The 26,481-nt window shown below is 45.1% G+C and overlaps 1 protein-coding gene across 2 annotated transcripts in view; it reads right to left on the bottom strand.

Annotated features, from left to right (window-relative positions):
- The window catches only part of SLC35F4 (solute carrier family 35 member F4), a 115,706-nt gene extending 90,943 nt beyond the window's left edge, over positions 1-24,763 (bottom strand). For both annotated transcript variants that reach the window (XM_059848196.1, XM_059848197.1), the window contains exon 1: positions 24,568-24,763. In XM_059848196.1, the coding sequence (XP_059704179.1) occupies positions 24,568-24,670 (103 nt within the window). In that variant the 5' untranslated portion in view covers positions 24,671-24,763. The remainder of the gene's footprint in view (positions 1-24,567) is intronic.
- Positions 24,764-26,481: the final 1,718 nt, after the last annotated feature.

The raw sequence follows: 26,481 nt of genomic DNA, 5'->3' as shown, positions 1-26,481 counted from the left end.
AAGGATTAGTCCTATGAAACTGCCCTTTCTGGAGCTAATCAAATCTTATTTGCACTAATTTAATCCTTATTAGACTTTTCAAGGAAGATTTTCCCCGGGCCATCTAAAAAAATTTCTTTTTTTATTCCCATGCTGTTTGGAGGATGAGAACACATTTACATACAAAAAGCAAATGATCCCCAGATTTTGCAGCAACCCTGAGATGCTGTTTGCACAGAAAATCCTCTGAAAGCAAAGAGACCAGGACTGAGAACCTGCTGTTGCCCTAACTGCAAATTTTTGTTTAGCTCTTCCTTAGAGTGTTTGTTCATCCCATTAGAAAACTCTAACACTTGCAAATAATTGAAGTCCCTGCCAGGACAATGCTGAGTCAAATGCTTCACTATACAAAGCAATTTTCTAAGTACTCTTCCAGATATTTGCATCAGACTTTACCTCCAGCTTTCTCAGCTTTACCACACCTGCTTTAAGTTCTGCCAGCTCTATGAGAAGTGAACACTCGAGTGTCACAAAACAGCCTGAAATGACAAAATAGAAATGCCCATCAAAAGCTACAGGAAGTTTGTTATGGTTTGTTATGAGAGCCCAAATTTTCCCACATTACACAGCTCTGAGAGGTCTGATCTGTGAATATGAAAGATGACAGCTCATCATAGCTCAAACTTCTCATCTCAGGACAGGGCACACATACTTGTGGAATAAGGAATAACACAAGTAAAGAAAATATTCCAAGCATGAAGAATCAATTGAAGCCCAGCTCTCTGTATTTGAAGGATGAACAGAGGAAAAAGTGCTTCAGATCCTGGAATTTATTCTGGATAAAGTAACATCTCTCCTGCCCTGCTGCCCAACTCCCTGTGTGGAGAGAAGCAGGTAAAAACTAGAAAAGAAAAAAAAACATCACAACACAATAACAATGTTTCTCAACAGCAGAGATATTGCTGGAAACCCACAGAGTGCCAGGCATTAATTAAGCACTGCTCATCAATCAGGCATGGATAAAAAGCAGCTGTTCTGCAATAAGGGCATAGAAATGTTGGAGATATTTCCTCCCTTCCCACCAAACTCTTCCTCAAAGCGGTACCAAGACCAGCATCAGATCAGGTCAGCCATGGCTTTATCCAGCTGAACCCTGAGAGCCAAGGATGGAGTTTCTGCCATTCCCAGGGACAGCCTGCTTCAACAGAAAATACCAAAAATTCCCCAAACAAACCTCCCAAGCAGCAACTTGAAGGACAAGGGTGTTGACCTTTTTCACCCTTTTAAATCAGCTGTAGGGGTGCACTGTTATTTTCACTTCCAGCAACAACTTCAGAGGTTCTCAGGAGATGTAATTGCAGCTTGTAGCTGCTGCAAAGGTTAATGCCAATGCAACCAACAGAGCAAGCCCACAGAGCACTGAGTTTCTTCAGGTTCCTCAGCTCTGAGTGACTGCTAGAAGGCAGAGGAGAGGTTTGAAAGCTCTCAGCAGCATTTTGTATCATGCACAGGAGGACAATTCGGAGATCTACAGGCAATTTACAGAGATTTCTACAGACAGAATTCAAGCATCCCACTAGTATTGGCTTGCACACACACTCAGTGAATGGTGGAGGCAGATCAGCTCAAAACAGGCCAAAGAAAACACCTGGATGGACCCACAGAGACCCTAAACCACCCTCTCTAAAATGAAAAAGTCACAGTTCAGGGCAGACTCAGCGCAATTCTTGTATCTCTCTCTTAGCCATCACATCTGGGACAGGGAAACATCATTTAGTTAATGAAGATGTGAGGCTGGGCAGCATGGACTGAGGAAAACAGACATGAGGGCTGCTCCTGTTCCTGTCCCTGCTGAAGGCAGGTTTGGGAGTGTGCCCCATCCTCATTGCCACTCCCACCCTCTCACCTCAATAAAGGGGATGTTTTCTCTATCCAGAGATTGTCTCTCACTTTCCAACTGGAATCTCCAGACATTTCCATAAACAACTCACAGGTCACTACTGCAACAACAAAACATCTCCACAATTCCATGAAAAAAAGGCACCATTCTACGAAAAGCACCAGGTATTTTTGCTTCAAGAAGTTACTGGTACCACACAAAGTGCAAACTTCTTTTTTTTTTTTTTCCCTCTCCTAAAACGAACATTTCTTAGGCTTTGAAGCATGAAATAAGCAAGCCCCATAGAGAATGGTATTTTTAGCCTCCAGGATCATATGATGTGCCAATGGATTCTGTCAGGATCATCAGTCTTGCAAATTTAAATTGATTGAAGTAATAAGAGTGCTTGGCAAACATACCAAGCTGAAATATATGAAAGGCCAAAACTTCTAATCAGACAGCATGAAGTAAATGCAGTTCTCTTTATAACACTTCAAAACAATTCATAATTGCTGGGAAAAAAGCTTGCTGTGTTAGAAAATTATAAAGAATTTTTGTCTTGTTTTTTCAATTCTTTCATGACCAGTTAATTTTTTTGTCATCACTCTGTCCTTTCTTTCCAAGTGTTTATATAAATCAGTCTGATCCGCATTAAGAACTAATTAATTCAATATCAAAAAATAATTTCTACAACAAACAAACAGCTGGATCCTTGCAGTTATCCTTGCATTATTCTTATCCTGGATGGATGTGCAATGCAGTGTGCTAAACAGACAAAAATGTATGATGAAATACTCTTATAAAGCTGGATTTAGACTGATCAAAGGCATAACAGCCAAAGAAAACCTTCAAAACTTCTCATCTTTGGTGTGGTTTTATTGTTTGTTTGTTTGTTTTTTTATTCACTGTGATCAAACTTTAGTATAAACCCCAGTGGACAGAGATTTTGCATTCCCATGGTCAGACATCCATCACCATTCCAACTTTAACTCAAGGCCACAGCTCATGAGTCCCTCCTACAAACCCTGGAGAGGATTAAGGGCAAGAAGAGCTGAAGTGAACAAGGATAACAGAAGAACTTGTATTGGTCAAGGTCAATGAAGTTAAAAATGAAAATCTGCCAACCTGCATTGTCTTGCAGGATTTTAGGTTTCTGATTTAATGATTTTGTGCTCTGGGATGAGATGCATTGACTGAAACACAAGATGTGTTTAGGAAGAAACAAGCAGAACATGGGCCAAGTTCTCTCAATTGCAGCAGGACAAATCCCCAACAATTCCATTAAAATCTGTGGGTTTTCACTGGGTAAGACCAATGGAAAGATCTCCAATAATTGCCACTGTTATTCATGAATTACAGTGCAAAGATAACCAGAACTTCTCATGAAGGCTGGTACCTTTTTATATTTAGAATATGAAATCAAAACTTCATTCAGAGAGAGAGTCTCAACTAAATCACATAACTATGGTCAAAAGTAAGTGATAAAGGAGGGTGAGTTATGGGCAAGCTCTGCTTGAATTCAGGAACATACCAAGGATGAGGTGTTACAAGAAGCCTGGACACTAGGAAACAGTTGGCATTTAATCTCACCACTAAAAATAACTGTCCTCCCTTTCCCATTGATTACTATCTGTAAATATTCACTTTGAGCTTGCAATGACTTTCCCCAGAGCAGGAACTGACCAATTTCTGTCCAAGCATGGGAGGCTGGGAGCTAAGCATGGTGTCCAAGTTCACAGCAAGCTTCAGGCATAAAATTTCATGTTCCCTCACTAAGATCCAGAGACTGAGTCCAACCATACCCACAGATTCTCTAGGGATTTCTCACAGCTTCCAGAAAAATTGGCTGCTGTACTATGGTTTTAATACATTTGCATTAAAATTATATTACAAAGTGTGTCTTGGTTTATCTAGCAAATGTTAGACTTTATAATAATGGGTATTTGTATATAAGGTAATACAAAAAAAAAAGAGGTCGGATTAACTTTAATTGTCCCTTCTGGCCTTAAAAACATCTATCAGTCACAAGGCTTTAGGAACACTCACAGAGACCCAGCTGATCCAGCTGCCAGACAAACCCAGACAAGGAATCCTGACCAGGCAGGATCAATCACTGGAATCTAAGTATGGCACTGGTGGCAGCAGAACCCAGCAGCTCTGGAGGTTCTTCACAGCCTGCTAGGAAAATTCCAGTCCAAGTAGGATTCTTTTTCACTGGTGCAGGTGAGCACCAAAAGTGGTAAAAGTTGAGCAGAGCTTACACCAAAGGCATTTTTAATTTTTACTTTCCTCATCTTGGCACATCACAAAGCTCAGATGTGAAGGAGACATCTGGAGCCAAACTACCAAAGCTAATTACTTGAGAAGTGATTCCAAGGTAGAGCTGTCCACATGAAAATTCAGAAAGACCTCAGTGATAGCTACAAGGCTCATTTCAGGAGTTATCAAAACTTCTTTTCCCACATGCTTTCCAAGCAGACACATTTGGAAATTTAGATGCATTAGACCTGCATGAATTAGATCAGACAGACAAGGAAGGAAATCTCATAGAGGAGAAAATGTAGAGCTTGCTTTTATTTAGATATTTATCATGTTTTCTTTAATTTGTCGGATCAGTGAGGAGTAAAATCATTAACAGAAGATTCCACAGAGATGGAAGAATGCAGGATACATTTCATTTCTTCTCCTAGCCACCCCAGGAGATTCATCTGCAAGTTCTCAAGAATTCACAGAATGGTTGGGGTTGGAAGGGACTTTAAAGATGATCTTGCTCCAGTCCCCCTGCCAAGGGCAGGGACACCTTCCACTACCCCAGGTTGCTCCAAGGCCCATCCAAGCTGGCCTAGAACACTGCCAGGGATGGGGCAGCCACGGCTTCTGTGGACAGCCTGTGCCAGGGCCTCAGCACTCTGAGTAAAGAATTTCTTCCTAAAATCTAATCCCAATCTCTCTTGTCTTAGTTTAAAACCATTCCCCCTTGTCCTGCGCAGATAGCAGACGATATTTTTGTTCAAGGCCAATTTGAACTCCAAGTTACCACAAAGCACTCGAAAAGTGATCTCTGTTTCTGAAGTGTTTGTGTATCCCAAGGCTCTGATCCCAGTTACATCAGTGTGAACCTGAAATAAATTCCCATGCTGTAAAGGAGTTATTCATAAGCAGCTACTTCAGACTGATCCCAAGCTCACAAATGGCCACATTTCCCAGCCTGGAGGAGAAGGTGACAGCTTAACAAGGCAATATTAAAAAAAGCATTTTCAACTTGGGCAAACTCTGTGTATTCTGCATCTGAAAACTAACCTGACTGTCCACAGGAGCTTATGTGTCAGATGCTCAAAATCTGTGCTATAAATAGACTCCAGCAGTCTTCTGAAAGCACTGAGACATGAGGATTGTCAAACACAGACAGAGCACCTAAATATTCAGTGATCTAATTTTGATCTCACAGAAGCTATTCACTAGTGTAACGCAGTATTGTTTTTAAATGGAGAGAGGATTCATCTAGACACAAGTTTACTAACCTATATTTATTTCTATTTTTAATCCTTGTGGTTAATTATTTATGTTACATGGCATGTTTAAGATAAGAACATATTGCTGCTCTTTCTTATTTTCTTTTATCTGGGAAAGCAGGCTTTCCTGCTTTCCCAGATAAAAGAAAATAAGAAAGATACAACCTCTCTAATTTCACACAACAGTTCTGTCTTCCTGTGATCACTAAATTAACAGTGCTGCAATCACTTTGAAATAGTATATAACATTTAAAGTTATTAGTCAGCTGTTTGCTTTTCTACAAAGAACTCAACACACTCCACAAAGCAGCAGACAAAACCTGAGCACACCCAAGTGATCTGCTCTCCCAGCTTGAGTCATTCTAGCCTGCAAGTTAGATCTGCAGAAATGGCCATTGAACAGGGCAAAAGAAACAAACACAGGCTGCAGATAAATACAGGCCAAGATCAAAATTAACTCATTTTCTGCACCAGCAAGTGCAGTCAATTTGCAAGCAGATTCAAGCAAGACAAAATGCAGCAGAGAGGAAAAAACAGACCAAGGGCTACTTCTGCAGCCCTGACACCAGGCAACATTGCCATTCCTTCCAGTAATTTTGCCTGAGTCAGAAACCCAGCTCTAGGACCAGACTAACACCTGAATATCCAACCCACAGACAACTCTGCCAGAATCAGAGCCTCTCTCTAATTCATGTAGCAGACAGCAGGACTCTGCTTTTCATCAGCTTCTTCTCCATCTCCCAAGACACCAAAGTCACAAAGGGTTTGTCACAAACATGCAAAACTCAAGCTTTGGGACTGAATGAAAAAAAAAAAAATAGATGGTTCTAGGGAAGACAGAAGTCACCAGGCAGATTATTTGAGGCAGCTTCTCCACACCATGCAAAATGAGAGTGGGGCAGAGAAGAATCCTGATCCCCCTTTGAGCTGGGCAAGGATTTGGAAGCTTAAACCAAACTTGAATCATGAAGAATGAAGCACTTCAGTTACACAGAACTAGGGGGGGAAAAATACTTAAAATATTAATGAGTCACACGAACAAGAGACACATTGCAGATTATGAGCTTAAAAAATATTCCTCATGCATTTCAGAAAGGAATGTGATGATGACCTTTCCAGCTGGGCCTTGGAATGTGGCAAAGGATGAAGAGTTCAGCTCGTTGGGTCCTTTCCCTGGGTGGCCATAAGGAGACACTTCCTTCTAGACTCTATTTCTAGGTAGGTCTGCCATCAGCCTGATCTAAGCTAACCCCAGGAGTCACTGCTCCCTGTTCTTGTCCTTTACAGCCTAATCACAGATCATTCAGAATTTTCAGCCATGGGCTAGGTGTTAGTTTTGAATTCCAGCCCCTTCACCATTCAGACCTCCCATGGACACAGCTGCAGCTCTTGGTCCAACTCAGCAGCATTTTCATGCAGTGGTGAAGGGGGAGATGTTTGGCTGGTGGGCCAATCTGCTGTTTAAGGGATTGAATTCCCTTGAATTCCCAAGGTACAGGCCAAAAGGGAGTAGGCAAAATGGCCTGGATTAAACAATCTCAAACAATCTCCTGAACACTCACAACACTACACAGTACTTCTTTATCAGGACCATTAAATACATTTCCTCTGGTATTTAAACAGCTTCTCCTTCCTGATTCCTTTTGTCTCCTGTAATTTTTTGTGTAGGTGAACCTCTCAACCTGTGCCAAGGTCGGGGTAGTGTTTACAACGCATTTAAATCTAACTCCAAAAGTACCTGAGCCTTTGCTTGCCATACACCACATCTAACAATGTCACCATCTGTGAGCAATATGCTGACATGACTTCACTTCCCAAGCAGTGGCAAAATGCTGGGAAGAAAGATAACAAAGTTGCAAAGATCATTTCAAAGTCACTGATAACTTGGCCAAAAATCTTGTTTCATTATCTGCCCAGCTCTTGCCTTGATCTCCTCATAAACGAAAGGGAAAAGCATAATTTTATCTTAATATAACATATATGTTTTTAATTCTTAATGGAGCAATGAAATATTGGATCTCTAATGTGCCTCTGCAGCCACTGGTCTGTGGAGCAGTAAATCCTGAAGAGTAATGAGGTGGCACCAAACCAAGGCCTGTCTGGAGCTCTGGGATGAATTTCACATCAACAACTTGGTCTGGTACAAAAGCACCCATCTCAGTTTTGGGAAATCAATGGAATTTTTAAACTTAGCTTAAAAATGTTACAGGGATCTTCACAGAAACAAAGAAGTGGTTTGGAAAGGACCTGAAATACCATATTGTTCCAGGCTCCCACCATGGGCAGGGACACCTTCCACTAGAGCAGGTTGCCAAAATATCTTTGACAATGCTAGGTTGGAGAAAGAAATTGGAAAAGAGTGGAAAAATACAAACTTGAATATATAAAAACCAGGAGCAGTCAGATGTAACCAGCAGCCCATGTCTCTGCTCCCATCAAAATACCAGACCAAATAACCAAGCAGGATACATGAAAAGGAAACCAGGAAAATGCCACTCAGAGCTTCCTTGAGACTAAATCCCATCAGAGTAATGTCATTTCTTTCCATGACAGAATAACAGGTTGGTGAATAGTGAAGGACAGGAGATATTACAGATCTTGATGCCAGGACAGCTCCTGACACTGCCCAGCATGACAGGACAGGGAAACAATTTAACCAGGAGGAAAAGTGCTTGAGGGTACTTTTAGCATTTGTTCTTTCCATAATAGGGAGCTTAATCATTATGCTTAAGTTATATTAAAGAAGGCTCCAAGTACATTAAAGAAAGAACTGGAATGATTTTAACAACATGGAGAAATCACCTGGATAAAGAATTATTTGCAAAAGTGAAAAGTTATTCCCACCTAAGCGGAGAATCAGCTGTACAGACACAGTTCAGGGAACAACTGCAGTTTTCCAGAAGAGGACTGGGAGTTTAGAGGAAACCCCAGGCTGAAGCTGCATCACCTTTTATACAGCTGCCAAAAATTCAGACACAGAAATGAGATTAACAATCCATTGTACATCAAGGACATGAAGTAATTCTTCTCTGCAAGGCTGCACAGGTAAGATCTCAACTGAAGGAAGACCTGGGTCCAATTTGAGGAATGAAATTTTAAGTAAGGTGATGGCTTACTGCAGAGACTTCAGATGATAAAGACAAGAAGCAAGTTTCCAGAAAGAATGACAACACAGAATGAGTGGAAGAATTTGGGTTTTTTAGTAAAGATGAAGGAAAACAAGAAAAAAGGGTTCTGAGATCTGTAAGATATTGCTGCAGAGGAGCAGACCACTCACAAGGTACTAGGACAAGAACTGGGTCTGAACTAGAGCAAGATTTAGTCAAGAGAAAACCACAATGAATGAAGCACTGGAACAGAATGCCTGGAAGGTGAGCAATCCCCACCACAGATGTTTTCAGGATGGATTAGACATATATCCACTGAGAATGATCCAGGTGACCCTGCCCACTAAGACACAAGCTATTCCTCCACACCTCTGCCAGCTCTGCAATCTGCTTACCAGATGATCACTGCTCACATCACAGAGCTCACCAATGAGCACCAATTTTTGTAAAAGTGGCCAAATCCCAAACACTGTAGACAGTCAAAACTCCCAACTCTGGAACCTGCATTGATGGCAAAAATATCAAAGAACCAAGTCAAATTCCACCACTTTTCACCATGTAACTTCATTGGAGGGACAAATCATTATTCAGCCTGGGGAACATCCCACTTGAGAAGGAAGATCAGGGCAGACTGACTCACAATTTGGATGCCTGTCCATGATTTTGCCAAGATTCAGGACAGCCTTTGTGGCTTCACACTTGCATCTGATCTCCCCAATTACTTTAAAATGTTCTGCTGTAATAGAATAATCCATAATAATTATGGAAGGTCAGGGAACAAGCAGGCATAAATATTCTGTTAGCTCCTCCTGATACTTCATGATGGGGAGCTTTATTAATGTGTCTGGGACACGTCCCCCTGCCCACTCCAGAAATGCCAAGGCTCCCTGGGGGATGGCACTGAAGGGATTCACAGCTTTGCAATGTCTCTTCAAAAAGATAAAGATGATGAATGTCCAAGAAGTCAGAGGGAATTGGAAAACTTTCCTCCAAAATCAAATGGGAGCACACATAGCATTAAAAATAGGTGCTGAGGCAGTAGAATTAAGACATCCTTTCACCAGCCTTGAGGCAAAGGTTAAACTTGGTCTGGGTTTGAACCAAAGGCTGCATTCCAAATTATTCCAGCTCTGAGCAGCTCCTTGCTCACACAGCTCCAAGCTGCTGGATATAATATTAGCCACTCCTTATACTGCTCCTGATGTAGTGAAGATTATGGGCTCTGCTCTGCTTTAACTTCACTCATCCAGTTTGAGTGAAATGTCCCCACAGTCAAAATCCCCAAAACTGGAGAGGAACATTTCAGAACTTTCTCTGCTTATCTCACAAGTCCACGCCAGGAAAGTGAAGCTCATGAGCTGGTTGCCCTTTTCCTCTGATCCACTCCAGCCACATGACATTTTACTTCCTCTGTTGTTTCCACTTTTATGTTAGGATGGAGCAGCTGCCTTCACATCTCCACCCCCTGAAGATCTTTCAGAGGGCAAAGGGATAAACTTCTGGTAGTTTATCTGGTACTTCCCATTATCAGCACATTTATGAAGAATATACAGAGTGTGAATAAGTTGCCAGTTATATCTGTAACCATCAAACTCAAAAGATCATCAAATAATTTATGAAAATCTATAAAGTCATCCAGTGATATGATCCCCATCACCTGTTTATATTTCTGTGTTTATAGTAAGATGAATCAACTGACTAATTTTATATTTAATTATTGCTTTGCTCAGAAATGGAGGGATGAAAATTTCTCTCTTGGACAATTAATTCCCCTGTTTTTGACACCCTTCTCTGCCACATTACAAGTGATAAGTCACATATGATCCCAATTAACATCCAACCTTTAGCACTTTAACATCATCTCAGTATCAGCCACTTCTTTGAACCTATGCTTATAAAAGCCAAACTGAATTTTGGATTTTGTCTCCAGAGCAGAGCTGTCCCATCCAGCAGCATTACATAAACAAGCTTCTCACCAGTGGGAAGAGCCTAATAGATTTTGTAGGTCAGTGCTTCTGGCAGATGTTTCTCTAAAGACTCCTTGGAGTTCAAGGGAAAAAGACTTTCAACTAGATTTTCGAAGGCACAGTCCAGTAAAATTAATTAGAGTGGGGAAAACACAGGAGAGGGAAAGACCTCGACTGATCTGAAAATGTTTCGAAAATTCAGGGCACGTGAGGACAAAATAAAAAATATTCCACAGAGAAAAACTCAAAAATAAAAATAGCAGCTGTGGCTAAGAACAGCTCTTCAAAGGGATGTCAGACTTCACAATACTTTGTGCAGCAGCGGTGACTAAAAAGTCTTCGTGTTGTCGCCACATGGTGATATTAGAAACTTGCATTCATTTTGGGGAAAATAAATAAATAACAACAACACATACAGCAGAATAATAAAATGCAGTCATGGGATGGGTGCTTTAAATCCTATTTTTAAACCCCTAGGGCATATTTTCTTGCTCAGTGCAGTCACCACAATGTCAAACTCTAATTTGCAACACAGGTCACAAATGTCACAGCTGGCAACACGATGGATGGCATGAGTGGTAAAAACAATTCTTAAGGGCTTACCCTTTAAAATAAACAGAACTGGTGGCATTTCTTTATTGCCTGTTTTAAACCTCATCATTACACTGAACATTACATTCATCAACAGAAAAACTTTTAGGCCTTATATGAGCCCTCTTGAGCACCATGTTTTCTGTCCCTGGGCTCTGAAATGTCTGCAGAAGCCTCTCCCTAACCTGCAGGAGAAAGAGGGAGAAGCTTACTTTTGCTTCTCTGGGTACCATGACATACTTGTGAGCCTAATAACATCCTTGCAAAGTAGATAAAATATTAAATATTATCATTACATTACACCAGCAAAGAAATAAGGGGCCAATAGTCAGCCACCAGTTTTCTACAAGTACAAAACTGACCTTGGATTTATTATTTCAAATAAGAGGAGATGATCATCATGAATATTTGATAACATTTTCTGTAGCCATAATAAAACAACTCCATTCTCTCCATTTTTTAAAACTGCCAAGTGTTCACAAGCATTGCCTGCATTGCTCTACAGATCTTTACCAACAGCTGTGGTTCTCCAAAGTAATCTTTCATTCATTGAATTTCAGACCAAAACCTGAAACTGTCCAGTGGCATCATTTCATGGTTTTTCACTGCATCACCTCAAAGTCCCAAACAAAGGCAGGTGTACCCTGTGAGGCTCCTGGCATCCCACTACAGCCTGAGGAAGCAGCCAAAGCCAATTTCTCTCCCAGGATAGTATCTTATCTCAGTGCTGGAAGGAATTATGAAATAAAACATGTGTTAGCTCCACAGGATGTTTATTCACAGTTAACAGGCCAACATTTTGTTCTTTTTCCCCTCCTGTCTCTCCACAAAATCAGGGGGTGGGGAGGACCTGCCTCCAAGATTTCATGGGAATCACCCTCATTCCTCAGCAGAAGAGCCACACCCAAAGAGCCCGCAGCAACAGAGAAAAGAAATCCTAGAACAGCAAAATGAACAAAGTTGCATCTCTACAAACTCATGGAAGAAATAGCCACCAAAAGCTACTAAAATAGACAAACACCAAGAACTTCCCAAAGCACAGATCAATGGTGGATGGAAACACACCAGGAACCTCCATTTTTCTCTTCCCTGCACAGCTCCTGTTGGTCACTGCCTGAAGTTGGATGTTAACTAGATGTGTCTTTGATAAGATGCCCAAAAATTGTATACAGCACATTTCATCTCCAGGAAGAAGGTAATCCTACATCTTTCCCACTGTGGGAGAACCAAGAGCCCCTATTTCTAGCTGTGTTTTTATAAGGTCCATCAGGGCTTCATGCCTTTTCTGCTCTCTAATTCCTGGTAATTTTACTTGGATTTGGCCATCAGATTTAAAAGCTACACGGGGAGGGGGTAGGAGGGAGAGATGGTGTTCACATAAGCCTTGTTTCCTTAAGAAACCAGGTTAAAAAAACCAACAGCTGAGGAGTTACAAGACGTTCTGTAATCTGCTTTTAAAACACCCCGGAATGAGGCGCAAAGTCCTAACGGAGCATACGAGGATGTGTTTGACAAGGAGCAAGTGCTTACATTAAGGAAAACAATATCATCCTTTAAAAAATGATTCTGTGATAAAAGAGAGACCCAGTAGCAACTCCAAAGAGAAGGAGAAATTATTCCATGATAAAAGAGACTCAGTAAGAACTCCAAAGAGCAGGAGCCTGCTCGGTCACAGACCTACCAGAAGGCACAGGACAATTCTTGCCTTTCTAAATCATCCCCTTTACTCTCCTGCAGACCTTAACAGACTGCTAGAAAAATACCATGAATTATAGAGTATGAATGATGTCAAAGCCTGTTCTCAGAGGAAGGCTGGAACAGCAATCATGTATTCTTCAGTTTGGGAATACACAGTTTGTTCATAGCCTATAAAGAAAAAAAAAAAAAGGCTCTGCACATCAAAGGCACCAAATACATTTCCTTTCAGATGATCCCTTCCACCAGCCCAGTCTAACACACAGACACGGAGAGAAGGGAGGCTGATAGGAAGAAAAGGAAAATCAGGACCATGGAGAGCGGCTTAAGTCACCAAAATACACAGGAAAAGCATAAATACAGCAGGAAACCCAGTGTCTACACAGCCAGTTCAAACTGCACTGTGCAATCCCAGCTGTCTTTCAGAGACACCTGAACATGACAGAAGATGGCTGTAACCCTCAAATTAAGTCTTGTGAATCTTGTCTTTGTGTGCAAGGAGGATATTTGGCAACTCAGACTGCTCTAAACTACAGTTTTCTGTCCACAGTACCAAGTAGGGAAACAGAAAAACTTGGGGATCATGAACAGAATGAGGTTTTTTGCTTTAGGCAGCCCCACACCATCCATCATTCACAGGGAGGATGTGAAGGGCAACAGTCATTAAAGCACCAGAGGCTTCTCCTGCCCTAAGATGATCATTTTCCAGGTATCACAATGCTTCACCGTGGAGAGGAAGAAAAAGGACATTGAAAATTATCAGAACCTTGACATTGTTCTCCAAAGCCAGAAAATCATGTTTAAAAGGGCTTAAGTTTTGTCTGCAACTAAACCAAAAACACCCTCAGCTGTGAACATCCCACGTCTGGGAGCAGCCTTGGAACTAAAGTAAATCTGAACCCAGCCAACTGAGTTCCTGTTCCTACAGCAAACCTGAGATTCCAGCTAAAATAAGAGACCAAAGCCAACATGTGTTAATAATGTGCAAAACAACAGTGACAGATTTCTTTTACCCTCCATTCCCCTACATAGGGCAAACCTGGGAGTTGGACCACCCACTTTTCTTTGCCTTCTTAAAGCAATAAACTATAATGAATCTCTTACCTCCACAAAGTGCTACAAAACTTCACTAAACTGCACAAATATTTTATACCAATAACAATTAAGGTGCTCATTTTCAAGGCAGTGCCTCTAAAAGTCAGGCACACAAAATCTGACAGCACTGCAGCTTCACACTCACTCCCCAGTGGTATTTCCAGGTCTGCCCAAGAGCCTTTGGCTCTCAGAGGAGTCACTGCTGTACCTGTGCATGGTGTGAATATCTAAGTTTAAGGAAGTTCTCTTGATTCTGCCCAAATGCAGACACCTTTTCTTCTGGCTGCCTTCTCTGAACCCACAGCCGGGGTTGCCTGTCTCCACCAGGATGCTCAGAACAGTTTCTGAATTTACTTCAAAGCAGAAGTGCACAAAAACACTGCACAGACCCCAGCTAGAAATAGAGTTGCCCTAATTTGATCTAATTAACCTCCTTTCCAGCACTGAAACAAACAGGATGCCTTGGAAAACCCAGTTAAGCAGCCTCCTCACCACTTTCCCCTGGTGCAGAGCATTTATGAACTCCTAACTCTTTGAACAACCAGTCAGAGCTGCATCCCAGAGCAGAAGGACATAGGAATTTGTATTCCTGGACACACAGCTCCATGAGGAGGTCAGAGGATAGCTGTGCACTCCCCTGAACACTGAGATCAGCCCAGTGCTCCCTGCTTTGTGGAGCACAAGCACAGCCAAACCCGTGCCTGCTGCCACAGGGCCCCCCAAGAAGAGGGACAGAAGGCAGGGCTTGTAGGGATGAATCACCTCGACAGGACACATATGGCTTGGCACACCAACAACAGCTCAGCTCAGTCTTTCAGCTGAAAAATGCCTTTTATTCCTTCCTCCAAGGCTTGTTTTCCAGTGCATGGGAAATGTGGCACTTCTTTAGTTACATGTCAGACCTCAATTCTTTTTCCTCAGCAGAAATGTTCTTGAAATATTTCATTTTCTTTTTATCTAATTCCTCACCTTTTTTTTTCCCCCATTCCATCCCACCCTGGAAAGAAGAAAAAAATTGATAGGAAATTGGGAAACTTCATCAAATATGTCCCTGGTAAATGCTAAGTTCAATCATTTTCCACCTGGTCTTTGTGTTAGCAGCCCATCTGAGTAGTGAGCATTGAGCAAAAGCTTTCTCACACACAGAACCAACCCTCCTCAGGTAGAAGTCCATACCATGGTGCAGAAACACCACAGAAAAGTTCACCTTTCTTTTATCCATGCTGTCAGCACTGAAGAATTTCCTCTGGTGAAGCACTTTGAAGCATCCCACTTGCACACAAGCTGCTACAAATCCTAGCCCCTGTAACGTATCACACAACAGGTTATTTCTGGCACTGCAGAGAAAAACCCCAATCTGCACCCACACAATTCCAGGGCTGCACACTCTACATGCCAAGATCCATCTAAGAAAAGATTTTAAAGTTCCAGGATTCAGATATGTGAAAAAAAGGGTTGCAATGACTGTACTTGTCCACTGCTTTGTAACAACTCTGCCATCTCACTTCAAGATGCAGAATATAAATCACACCATGAGGACTGATTTTCTCTCCCCTGACAGAGAACAAATGTTCCAGCCCTGTTTCATGCTTATCTTACACAGGCACGGGTAATTCCAGTGCTGTCCTCAGAACATTCAGGTGTATGATGCCCATTAGCTGGAAAGTGTCTGCAGAGTTGTGTTCCCAAGAATCCTAAAAAAATCAGTCCCCAGCAGGAGAGTATATTTTTTCATTAAGTTGCCAACTACTCCATTAATAATAGAGGTCTGTTAGCCCTAGAAGGTCCCCAGAAGACTCAGCCTCCACAGGAGGAGGGGGAGCTGTGCTGGATATTGCTTCAGCAGGAAATTGCTCAAGAAGTTCAGTGCCATAAGCAGCAAAAAGGAATAGAACTGGAAGAGTCACCAGGCTGGCCTCAAGCTACAATGTCTCTGACTCTGGATGGAGAGCTCACTGCCAGGACTAAAACTGGTCTGAAAGTGGATCTGGGAGACCTGTTTTAGTAGAGTTTTACTGACTCATGAGCTGCCACGCTGGTGGCTTGCCTCTCCTTTTCCCTCTCCCCAAAATGGCGTTAGAAACTTAAGCTAGAATCAAAACAGGCATGGGAGCTCTTCTTGTATCAGACAAAAGAGACTGGACAGCTTTGAGACAAGGAACAGATTTCAGATTGCCAGAAACAGCAGGAAACATCATCTTCCACCCTGGAGCCAAAACCTCTTCATTTGCCCCAGAACAGGAGCAAACCATCTTCTTCTTCTTCTTTGCCTCCACAAAAAGCACAGCAGAGGCTCCTTTCTCACTCTCTAACTCTACTACCCCTGATCCAGCCCAGCTGAATGCAGGAAAGGGCAAGTCCATTTTACCAAAAGTATTTGGAAGGGAGGTCTAGGAAGAATCAATATGTTTTTACAGGACTAACAGGAATGTCTTTGTGTGGCAGACACACCAAGTCCTGTCACTTGAGCACATTCTGCATGCCTTGGAATAAATTCATTGCTGGCACTGGAAGGGCCAGGCTGCTCTCACTTACAGCTCTGTGAAAGCCATACCCTGGGCATTAGCTCAGCAAAACCTCACAGCTCCTACCTCCCTGCAGTGAAATCTGCCACTCTGCACAGGGCCAGCCCAAACCTTTGGCCACCAGGGAGTCTCACTTCACCTCACCACAAGGAAAAACAATTTTCAGTCTCACTAAGTAAGAGCTGGTCCACTTGGTAAATAATTTAACCACTCAGTTAAGCACTTTACTTTTTGTTCCCCCCACCCTATTCTCACATGTGCCACAAAGAGACATTGACTTTTTTTTTGCAGGCATTTTCATTATTCATTGCTGTGATCATTCAGCAGCATGTTTATATGAAAAATTCCTGCCACCAATCCTTCCACAAACAGTAAGTTCACTTTCATGGGTGAATTCCCATGCAGGCAGTTGAGCAAAAGCCCATCAATTTCCAAATGTGCAGAAGAAATAATTGCAAACCTTTAGAGCCACTATTAAAAAACAGGAATGCAAGCACTGGGGGGATAAAAGTCTGCCAGAGCCATCTGCCACTTGGCAATATCATTTTACCACATTCAACCAGGACCAAACATGCTGCTGTCTGCCTGAGTAGATGGGGAAGGCAATATCAAGGAGACAGTGCTGGAAGGACAACCAAAATGAGGGGTATCCCTTCTGTGCACTCCAGAAGAGCACAGAGGAGCTCATGTCAGCTCCAGGTCATGTCCCCATGGGCTGTGTGCTGCAGCCACACTTTTAGGCAAAGCAAGAAAAGGAAGTGCAGCTCCTTGCATCCACGATGATGTCATGTTGAGCGAGGTTCAAGCCACCTCAGGTGAGGCAGGAGGAGGCTGGGAGCTGTGCCACCGCCCCGGCCAACACCCAGAGGGCCAGGCAGCCAGGAAGACTTTCTGTGACAATCACAGAATCACTGAGGTTGGAAAAGACATCTGAGATCAAGTCCAACCTGTGAGCAATCACCACCTTGTCAACCAGACCAGAGCACTGAGTGCCACATCCAGCTGTTCCTTGAACACACGACTTCACCACCTCCATGGGCAGCCCATCCCATTGCTTAACAACCCTTTCCATGAAGAAATTCCTCCTGATGTCCAACCTGAACCTCCCTTGGTGAAGCTTCAGGCCATTTCTTCTCACCCTGTCCCTTGTTTCTGAGGAGCAGAGTCTGACCCCCCTCAGCTGCATCCTCTTGTCAGGGAGTTCTGAGAATGAGAAGTTTCCCCCTGAGCCTCCATTTATCAGGGTCAAGTCCCCCAAGCTTTCTCAGCCACTTATTATATGACTTATTCTTTAAATCTTTCCCCAGCTCTGTTTCCTTCCCTGGACATGCTCCAGCCCCACAATGTCCCTCTTGTCATGAGAGGCCCAGAACTGGACACAGCACTCGAGGTGTGGCCTCAGCAGTGCCCAGCACAGGGAATGGTCACTGCCCTGGTCCTGCTGGACACCCTACTGCTGACCCAGACCAGGTGCCATTGGCCTCTTGTCCACCTGGGCACACCTGGGTTCATGTCCAGCCTCTGTTATCAACACCAGTTCCCCTTCCAGCTTTCCAAACACTCTACCCCAGCCTGTAGCTCTGCATGGGGTTGTTGTGGCCAAAGTGCACGACCTGGCAACTGGTCTTGCTGAAACTCCCACAACTGTCCTCAGCCCATGGATCCAGCCTGTCCAGATCCCCCTGCAGAGCCCTCCTGGCCTCCAGCAGATCCACGCTCCCACACAACTTGGTGTCATCCACAAACTTACTGAAGGGACACTCAACCCCTCACCCAGATCATCAAAAAAGTTATTGTTGGGCCCAACACTGCACCCTGGGATCACCAATGGTGACCCAGAATGAGCAGAGAAGGGCAGAGGAACTCAAAAGCAGGCAGAGAGCACATGTAGAAAGCTACCAAGTTATGGAGAGCACGTCCTCCACCTTTAGCACCAGGCCAGCTACAGCATCAGAATTGCTGTGCAGTCACCAGTGGAGGCAGAGATCACTCCATCAAACTTATGGCTTGTTCTGAACAACCTCTGGCAAATTAGCATCACTCCCCCAATCTTACTGTCTCAATTTTCCCTGCCAAATAGGGGTAATTTTTCTCAAAATCTTGGCAGATGTCTTTATGAGGCATCTTTAGAGCTTGGGAAATAATTCTTATTTAAATACATAAGACTGTGCAAGATTTTTGGCCATTACTCTCAACCTTCTGCTAATTTCCAGCCTTAATTTATTCATGGCCTGTTCCTACCCATTTGCCTGTGTGCCAACATGCAATTTCAGCTTAAATAACTCTTCTTTCCTACATTTCCTTGTTCATCCTCCCAAGATGTGTTTGAAGCAGCAGCCCTGTTTCCATCCTGGCATGGGAAAGCCCAGCTCTATCAGCCCCCATTGCAAGGATATGCTCTTCACTGCCCTGCTCATCATGGTGTCCTTCCCAATCTGGCTTCATCCCTCCTGCCCACAGATGTCCAGAACTGTGTCCATGCCCAGTTTCACAGCTGAGCTCCTCAGGGATTTGACCCCAAGGGGATGAATCAGCCCCTGAGGGAAGGGGAGAAGCAGTTTCCTCTCCTCCCAGGGGCTGAGAGCCCTCGACTTCCACTGAAGTTCCCAGGGGAGGGGAAGGTCCCATATTCCAGCTATCAGTTCAAGGCTGCCAGGCCATCCCCTTCCAGCACAAACAGAAACCCACACAAAGCCTGGCCCTATTCCACTGAAGAAAACAAACCTGGTCTTGCCAATATTAGTCAGCAAAGGAGTATTTATAAAATCTGTTTTGCTGAAAGAAATTACTTCATAAGTTATGCTACCAGTGCTGACATACAGCCATACTTTTTTTCACCCAGAGACAAGTCTGTGAGAAAAGGCAACTATGACAGGACTGTATCCTGTGCCATGATACCCACTTGTGCCCCAGAGTTGGGGAGGGGAAACTGCTAAATTGAAAGTTTGCAATCCAGCCCTCACTGCTGCACATCCGCCAGGGCACAGCCCTCCTATGGAAAAACCCTGTCCAGTGGGGAAAGGGAAGGCTTTGAAATAAAGCTCATTCCAGGCTAGCCTTGCATCTGGAGTCCCTGCAGCCCAAATGCTACCAGGTGGCACAGGGACACTGCCACAAGTGGTACAAGCCAACACAGCCCTGAGGCTCCAACTCACACAGAGATTCAGACACTGCTTCCTCCCTCCCAGACCCCTCAAACTCAGCTCAACAAAACCAGCCTCATCCAGCACAAATTTCAAAGCACCTTTCCTGGAGTTCCCCTTTCCCAGCCTCCCACTGTGCCTGACCAAGGGCTCTGGGAACTGCTGGAGGAGCAGCTGGGTGCCTCCAGTGAACAGAGGGAGACTTTGTTCCTCTGGCTGGAAGTGACAAGGCACCAGGAGAGCAGGGTGCTCAGTAAGCACAGAGATGATCTGGGTTTGCCATGTGATTTGTACTGCAGCAGAGCTGCTGGCACAGCTGCTGTGATAACCAGGAGAAAATTCTCTCCAGTGTTTCAGGGGTAGCTTTTCCCTCCACAGCCTTTTCCTCCACACAGGGAACAAGAACTGAATTGTTAAGCCTCTGATGCTGGCTCAGCATGCCTTAATCCCAGCCTTATTAAGGCAAAGCAATTAAGCAGGGACTTAACTTTGAACGCATTCTCAAAGCCCCGTGGCTTAGAGCAAGCTCAGACTTAAGTAGGTGCTTAAGCTCAGATTGCTGACTTGAGGCTGAAGTAGCCAAATTAAACCTCAGACCTTTGCTAGAGCTGTTCTGCAGGGGAGCAGGAAAACACACAGCTTGCTCCTGACAGCCACTGTGCTCATGGCAAGGACAGGTTCAGCATCTCCCCAAGCACTGCTAAGGTCACACGCTGCTGGAAGGGCTCTTCAGCTCCCAGGCAGACACCAGCAGAGGCATGGTCACCCAGTGTCCCACTGTGAGCCCAATGTCACAGCCCTGCTGCTGCACAGCCATGTGACAGCACCTTCTGCTCCCAGCAGCTTACACAACTCCATGGTTCCAGGTCAGGCCTGAAGGAGGGGAAAAGGGGAGATCCAATCAGCAGGGGATTAAAGAACTCATTTGAAAGTCCAGCAAGTGCCTGAAAGAGATGGGTGTTCATAATCTGCAGGGGTGAGAATCAAAGCCTCCAGCCACAACTGCATGTTGAGAGAAGCTCCCCAAGCAGGATGAAAAGGAGAAGGTGATGGCTCATGTGAGGAACTGCTGCATTTTCAGTAAAGTTGTTCTGTGCTTGAGAAAGCAGCATTACAGAAATGCAGAGCATCCTGCAAGACATGAGGCTTTGTGGATAGTGGGAAGGGCTCCATCAGAAAGACAACACAGGCAGAAACTTGATTTGGTGAAGCTGATGAAGATCAGAGATGAGAAACTTTGACTGGAGCAGTTTTAATTCATCTGAAGGCACAGAAGAGGTGTTAGGACAGACTTGAAGGAGAGGAACTTTGTAGCATGAAAGTAAAAAAGGTTTCAGTAATGAGATGAAAGGCAGATGGGTGGCAGTTGGAAAGAATGGGGGAAAAAAGGAAAGAAAAACAAAAAAACAAAACTCAAAACCCACAAAAAATCAAAACCCCATAGATACTCTTGACCCTGGAGACACTAAACATGATTGTATTGCCAGCAGAAAAGTCAGAGAAGAATGAGAAGTCACAGCAAAGGTCAGGAGAGGGAACAGAGTCTCCCACTGGTTGTGTAGATGATAAAGTTGCATCAGACCAAATGACATTGCACACATGGAAACATGGAGACAAGGGGAGCTTACATGGGAGCACCATCTGCAGCCCCAGGTCAGAGGATGGAGCATCTGATCTACAACAGCACCATGCCCTGGAAATTATGAATCCCAAAGAAATTGGCTGGAAGAGAGGCACAGCCTCCCTCCTTTCCCACAAAAGTCAGATACCTCATACAGAGTCTGCACATTGAAAATGCAAGAAGTGAGGGATCAAGCCATGAATTCCAAGGTACAAGTTGACTGGGATCAGGAAGCCCTTTGCATCTCAGTACAAAGTGGAGGGGGAAAAAAATTGTGTCTTTTTCTTTTTTAGGCAGGATACAGGATTTTTGCAATAGGCATAGATGTAAATACCAGACCAAAATACATTTTTTCTGCTCATTCAGATGATTTGCAGAGAAATAAAACAGATTATTTTCCTTCTCCAGTGACTTTTTAAAAGATAAATAAAATGATAAAAGTGCCTGACTTAAAATTAACAAAAGAATCATCACATGCACACCCCAAGTCTGAAGTAGGTTAATGCACACAAATATGGATGATGAGGCACAAGTCACTAGAAAATACTGCAGTTCTTTGTGATAACAGCTCTTGAACACCACAGTGCTTTAACTTTAGATTTCATGGCTATTTGTGAACAGTCCTCAGCCTTCCCACACAGAAACCACGGCGTGATCTCCTGTTAGACCATGGAACACAAGCCAACGCACTCAAAGAGGGATGCAAATCACCAGCACATTTCACAAAGCCTTGGGCTTTCCTTGTCATCTTCCAGGTACCCCCCAAGAGTGAGCAGAACAGCAGCCACCCACTGCTGCCTTCAACATCCCTCTATGCATCCTTCTGTCCCCTGCTGGGCACTGCAGCCTGGGGACAAAGAGGAGGCTCAAGGAAGGTGGTGACCATCAGCAGGCTGTGACCACCCAAATCACGTCCCCCTGTCCATCTGGTGCCTGGCCAGCTCTCTGCTCAGAAGCAGAGAGCACAAAGCCATCCTGGGGACAACAGCTCATCCTCAGGCAGGCTCCAGAACCAGGCAGGAGCAAGGTGACAGCACAAGCAGGTGACTGCACGTACAGTGACAGGAAAAGGGCCCCTCTGGCACTGGGGAGGGTACGGACACAACCTGCCTGGAATTCTGAGCGTGCTGAGTGCCACCAGCACTGCCCACCTGAACTAAAACTGAGTTTGGATAGTGGTGACAAAAATCGTGCCCTCACCGAAATAAACTGAGATACCAAAGCCATTTATAATTAGGGCTACAGACTCCCCACCTTGCATGTTTACAGTGCTGCATCTCTGTGAACAATTAGCCACCACAAGAACTGTCAGTCAACAGAACTTTGAAGGAGCACCTCTTAAAGGCAATAAATTGGCCAAGACACAGGAACAGAGTAAGAACTCCAAGCCAGGATGACTCTTGCTGAGTGCCAGGGGATGTATGTTCATGATGCCTGAAGGATGCCTGGTTCTACCTTGGGTAAGGCAGAACATCTTTGTAGAAGCATTCATAAACTCAAACCACACAGCCAGGGGGCTAAAGCAGTCATGTGCCAACTGCAAGCACTCCAAAAATCATGATGATGGTTCCAAAACTTAGGAGATTGCTTTAAAAAGCAATCACAGCTTAAAAGGGGTTCATGTATTTCATTTACCCAAAAGGCACTGAAGTTTTGGAATACCATTGATTTGCACACTTGCAGTTTTCCTCTTTAAACATGACAACCACAAATTTTACTTTTCTTCAGACAGCAAAACATGAGCTACTGATCATTTTGTTTTGCCTTAGCACCCAGCCAGAAAGGCACAAAAGGCCAAGAGACCTGCAGTAAAATCCCAAGAGTCAGCACTTCTGAAAGCCTTGGCCTCTCCTGGCATGCTTTTTCTAGTTTTCAAGCAGATGCAGTTTGTAGCATCTGCAGAACCTGGTCTAAGAGAGCTTTTCTCTGCCCAGGCAGCACTCTCCTGCCATTCCCACTGCACCACACAGAGCACTTGGATTGACAACACAGGAGTCAGATCTACAACTTGATACAGAGTGGGAGTGATGCTGCAGACTGAAAAATTGCATTCTGCCACCCAAGCAAACTTGCAAAAAACTATTAAGCCAGAATCCTCACCCTTCTCTGATACATCACACTGTAGAGATACTCTGGAGCCACTACAGAATTTGGGACACAGGTCCCACCTGGCTTAGCTAGTCCCTGGACTAATATTTAACCATACCCCCAGATTGTTCAGAGCTTCTTCCCCACTACTCTGCAGATAAAACAAGTGACCTCACCAAAAAAATGCCCATAACACCTGTCATGCTGTTAGCATGCCACAAATAACAGATGGATAAAACCACTGGGCTTGACTTGGATTTTTCAGCTGATTACTGCACAGAGGAATTTTTATTTATTAAATGGCTCCAATGCATGGCTTTCCTCCACCATAAAAAGCCCACAGATGTGTTTTTCTGATATTAGCAGTTTATTAATAGTGTTTTGATTTATTATTGCATTGGAGCTGGAGAACACTGCACTGGCTGTTCTGGAAAGCTGAGTATTCCAAGGGAAATATGCAGACCAAAGTCTGCTCCTTAGTGCTCACATCACCCAGGTGGGCTCCTTGCCTTTCCTTTATTATGCCCCTCACTTCCTCTTCTGTTCATTAAGCTGTGGCATGTTATAGTTTTGCCAACTGCAAAGCAACTACTAATACAATAAAACCTGATTGCACACATTTCCTTGGTGGTAAAAATGTATAATTTCTTTCATTAGCCAAACTTTTCCCACCAGAGTGCTGGGACTGCCAGAATTCCAGAGAAACCCACTCAGGCTCTCCCAGCTGCCAGAAACCCGCTGCTCCTAATTAAAAACTTCAAAAGAAAAAAAAACTAGGGAATTTCTGCAAGGACCACCTGCTTTATTTTCTGCTTCTTCTTCGTTGAAGGGAAATAAATAAATAGAACACGTTCCAAAGAAAGGAAAGACCCCAAACCAACAGCAAGCCCCGAAACCTCAAGTGTCTGGCATTACAGCACGAAGGAACACCCCATGGTCGATAACTCCCCACTTTTCTGGAAAAATCTCACTCGTTTCGAGAGGAAGATGAATAATTCAGGAGCAGAAGCGCCCGCCCGGGGGGACCCACCGAGACCGAAACTTTCCCGGTGAGGCGGGCGCGGGGCAGGCGGAGAGCGAACCCCCCCACCCCGGCGGGGATAGGGGTGGGAGGGGTGGAAATGAAAAATAAACCCTAAAACGCCAGCCCTGAGAGGCTGGGAGCCGCGAAGTTCCGCGGCCAAGCGCCGCCGCCCCCGTCTCCAGCCGCAGAGCCGCCGCGTCCCCCCGGGGAACAGCGGGCACCCCGCGCCCCACACTCACCCCGAGGGATGGGGCAGCACTTGGGGGGGGCACGGCACCCTCAGGGCTCTGCCGACACACACACACCCCTGAAGGGCCGGGAGAGGCTGGAGGGAGCCTTACTTTTCTGGCTGGAGTATCCCGGGTAATATCCATAGTAGCCGGTGATGCGCAGGATCCTGTCCTCGATGGTGGCCACGCCGTTGGGTGCTGCCTTCCCATCCATAGAGGGAAGGAGCCGCGCGGGGCGGCCGGGCGGGACGGCGAGCGCAGAGCCGGGAGGGCAGAAGCAGCAGCAGGAGCAGGAGGAGGGGGAGGAAGGAGAGGAGGAGAGCAGGAGGAGAAGGAGGAGGAGGAGGAGGAGGAGGGGGAGGAGGAGCGCGGCCGCCGCAGCTCGCGGTGCCGGCGGGGCGCTCGCTCTGCCTCCGCCGCCTGGTGCAGGACGGGCTCCGCAGCGCGGCCCCCGCCCTCCGCTGAGGGCACGGAAGGCAGCGAGCGGCTCCGCCGGGCCTCAGGCGGGGCGGGATGCGGGCCGGAGGGTCGGATCCTGCCCCCGGCACGCTCAGGGGTCTCTGGTCCCCCGGGTTGGGTCGCTGTGGCTGTGTGAGCGCCGCTGTCACCCCGCCATTCCCCAGAGCCCCGGGGGCTGAGCGGGCTCACCCCGGCACGGCCAGCGCTGCCCCGCGCTCCGGGAGCTGCGGGCTGTGGGGGACGGGAGGGTGTCCTGAAGTGCTCCTGCAGGATCAGGCCCTCAGATCTGACCCCCCAGGGGCTGCACACAGGTGTGGGAGGAAGGAGAGAGTCCTTTAATTCGGACCCTGAGGGGACAAGGTTTCAACACTCCATGCTGTGCGTGCCATAGAATGGGTTGGGTTGGGAAGGAGCTCAAAGCTCATCCAGTTCAACCCCCTGCCATGGGCAGGGACAGCTTCCACTATCCCAGGGTGCTCCAAAACCTATCCCAGCTCGCCTGGAACACTTCGAGGGATGGGGCAGCCACAGCTTCTCTGGGCACCCTGTGCCAGGGCCACCCCACCATCACACGGAGGAATTGCTTCCCCACAGCCCATCTAGCCCAGCCCTCTGCAGGTTGAAGCCATTCCCCCTTGTCCTGCCACTCCATGCCCTTGTCCAAAGTCCCTGCCAAGCGCTGTTGGAGTCCCTTTAGCCCTGGAAGGGGCTCTAAGATCTTTCCAGAGGCTTCTCTTCTCCCGGCTGGACAGCTCCAGCCCTCCCAGCCTGTGCCCATGTCAGAGGAGCTCCAGCCCTCTGGTCTGACACCTTTGTCACATCCCTCCAGAGGAGCCCATCTCTCTCTGTGTCACTTGGAAACGCTGCCTCAGTGGTGGCAGCTCTGCTATTCCACACTGGGAGAGCTCAGGAAGAAAAGGGATATCTGCCCTCAGCTACCCAGACAGGCTGTACACCTGCTTTAACATCTCTCCATACAATGTCCACAAAATCCTTGCCTGCATTTGAAAAAAAAGAGGTGAAAAATTCACCATTTGGGTTTGGTACTCATTCCAGAAGCTAATTCTGTCTCTGGCAACAATTAGGCTTTGAATTACTTGACTTTTCGTGCTGCTGGTCCTTGCCACACTTCTCTCTGCTAGACTGAAAGGACCATTAGCAACCAGCCTTTATTCCTTTAAAAATGGATTTCTAGCCAGAAATCAACTCACTCTTTTTTTGTTGTTGTTGTTCTTTTTTTTTTTTTTTTTTTTTTCTGGGGGCTGTGTCATGCTTACCTTCACTTACTCCTTTTCCGTCCAGTCATTTCCATTAACTGGTACATGTGGAACCCAGTCAAGACATTCCATATCCTTTGCTTCTTCCTCTGCTCACATTCATTTTTCTCTGTTCTGTGCTTGGCTAAATAAGCTGATGGCACAAAACTGCCTTTTATGAGCACAAACAAATAATAGATGTATTAAAAATAGCCCTTGCTGTGGCTTTGCTCAGGGAGTCATTAGCTGGTTAGTGTTTGTACAGTGCTTTGAAGATCAAGGTTTTCTGGTGTGTGGATGCTGATATGAA

The sequence above is a fragment of the Haemorhous mexicanus genome, chromosome 6, assembly GCF_027477595.1.
Source record: "Haemorhous mexicanus isolate bHaeMex1 chromosome 6, bHaeMex1.pri, whole genome shotgun sequence".
Taxonomy (NCBI): domain Eukaryota; kingdom Metazoa; phylum Chordata; class Aves; order Passeriformes; family Fringillidae; genus Haemorhous; species Haemorhous mexicanus.
This window is presented reverse-complemented; position numbering and strand designations above follow the sequence as displayed.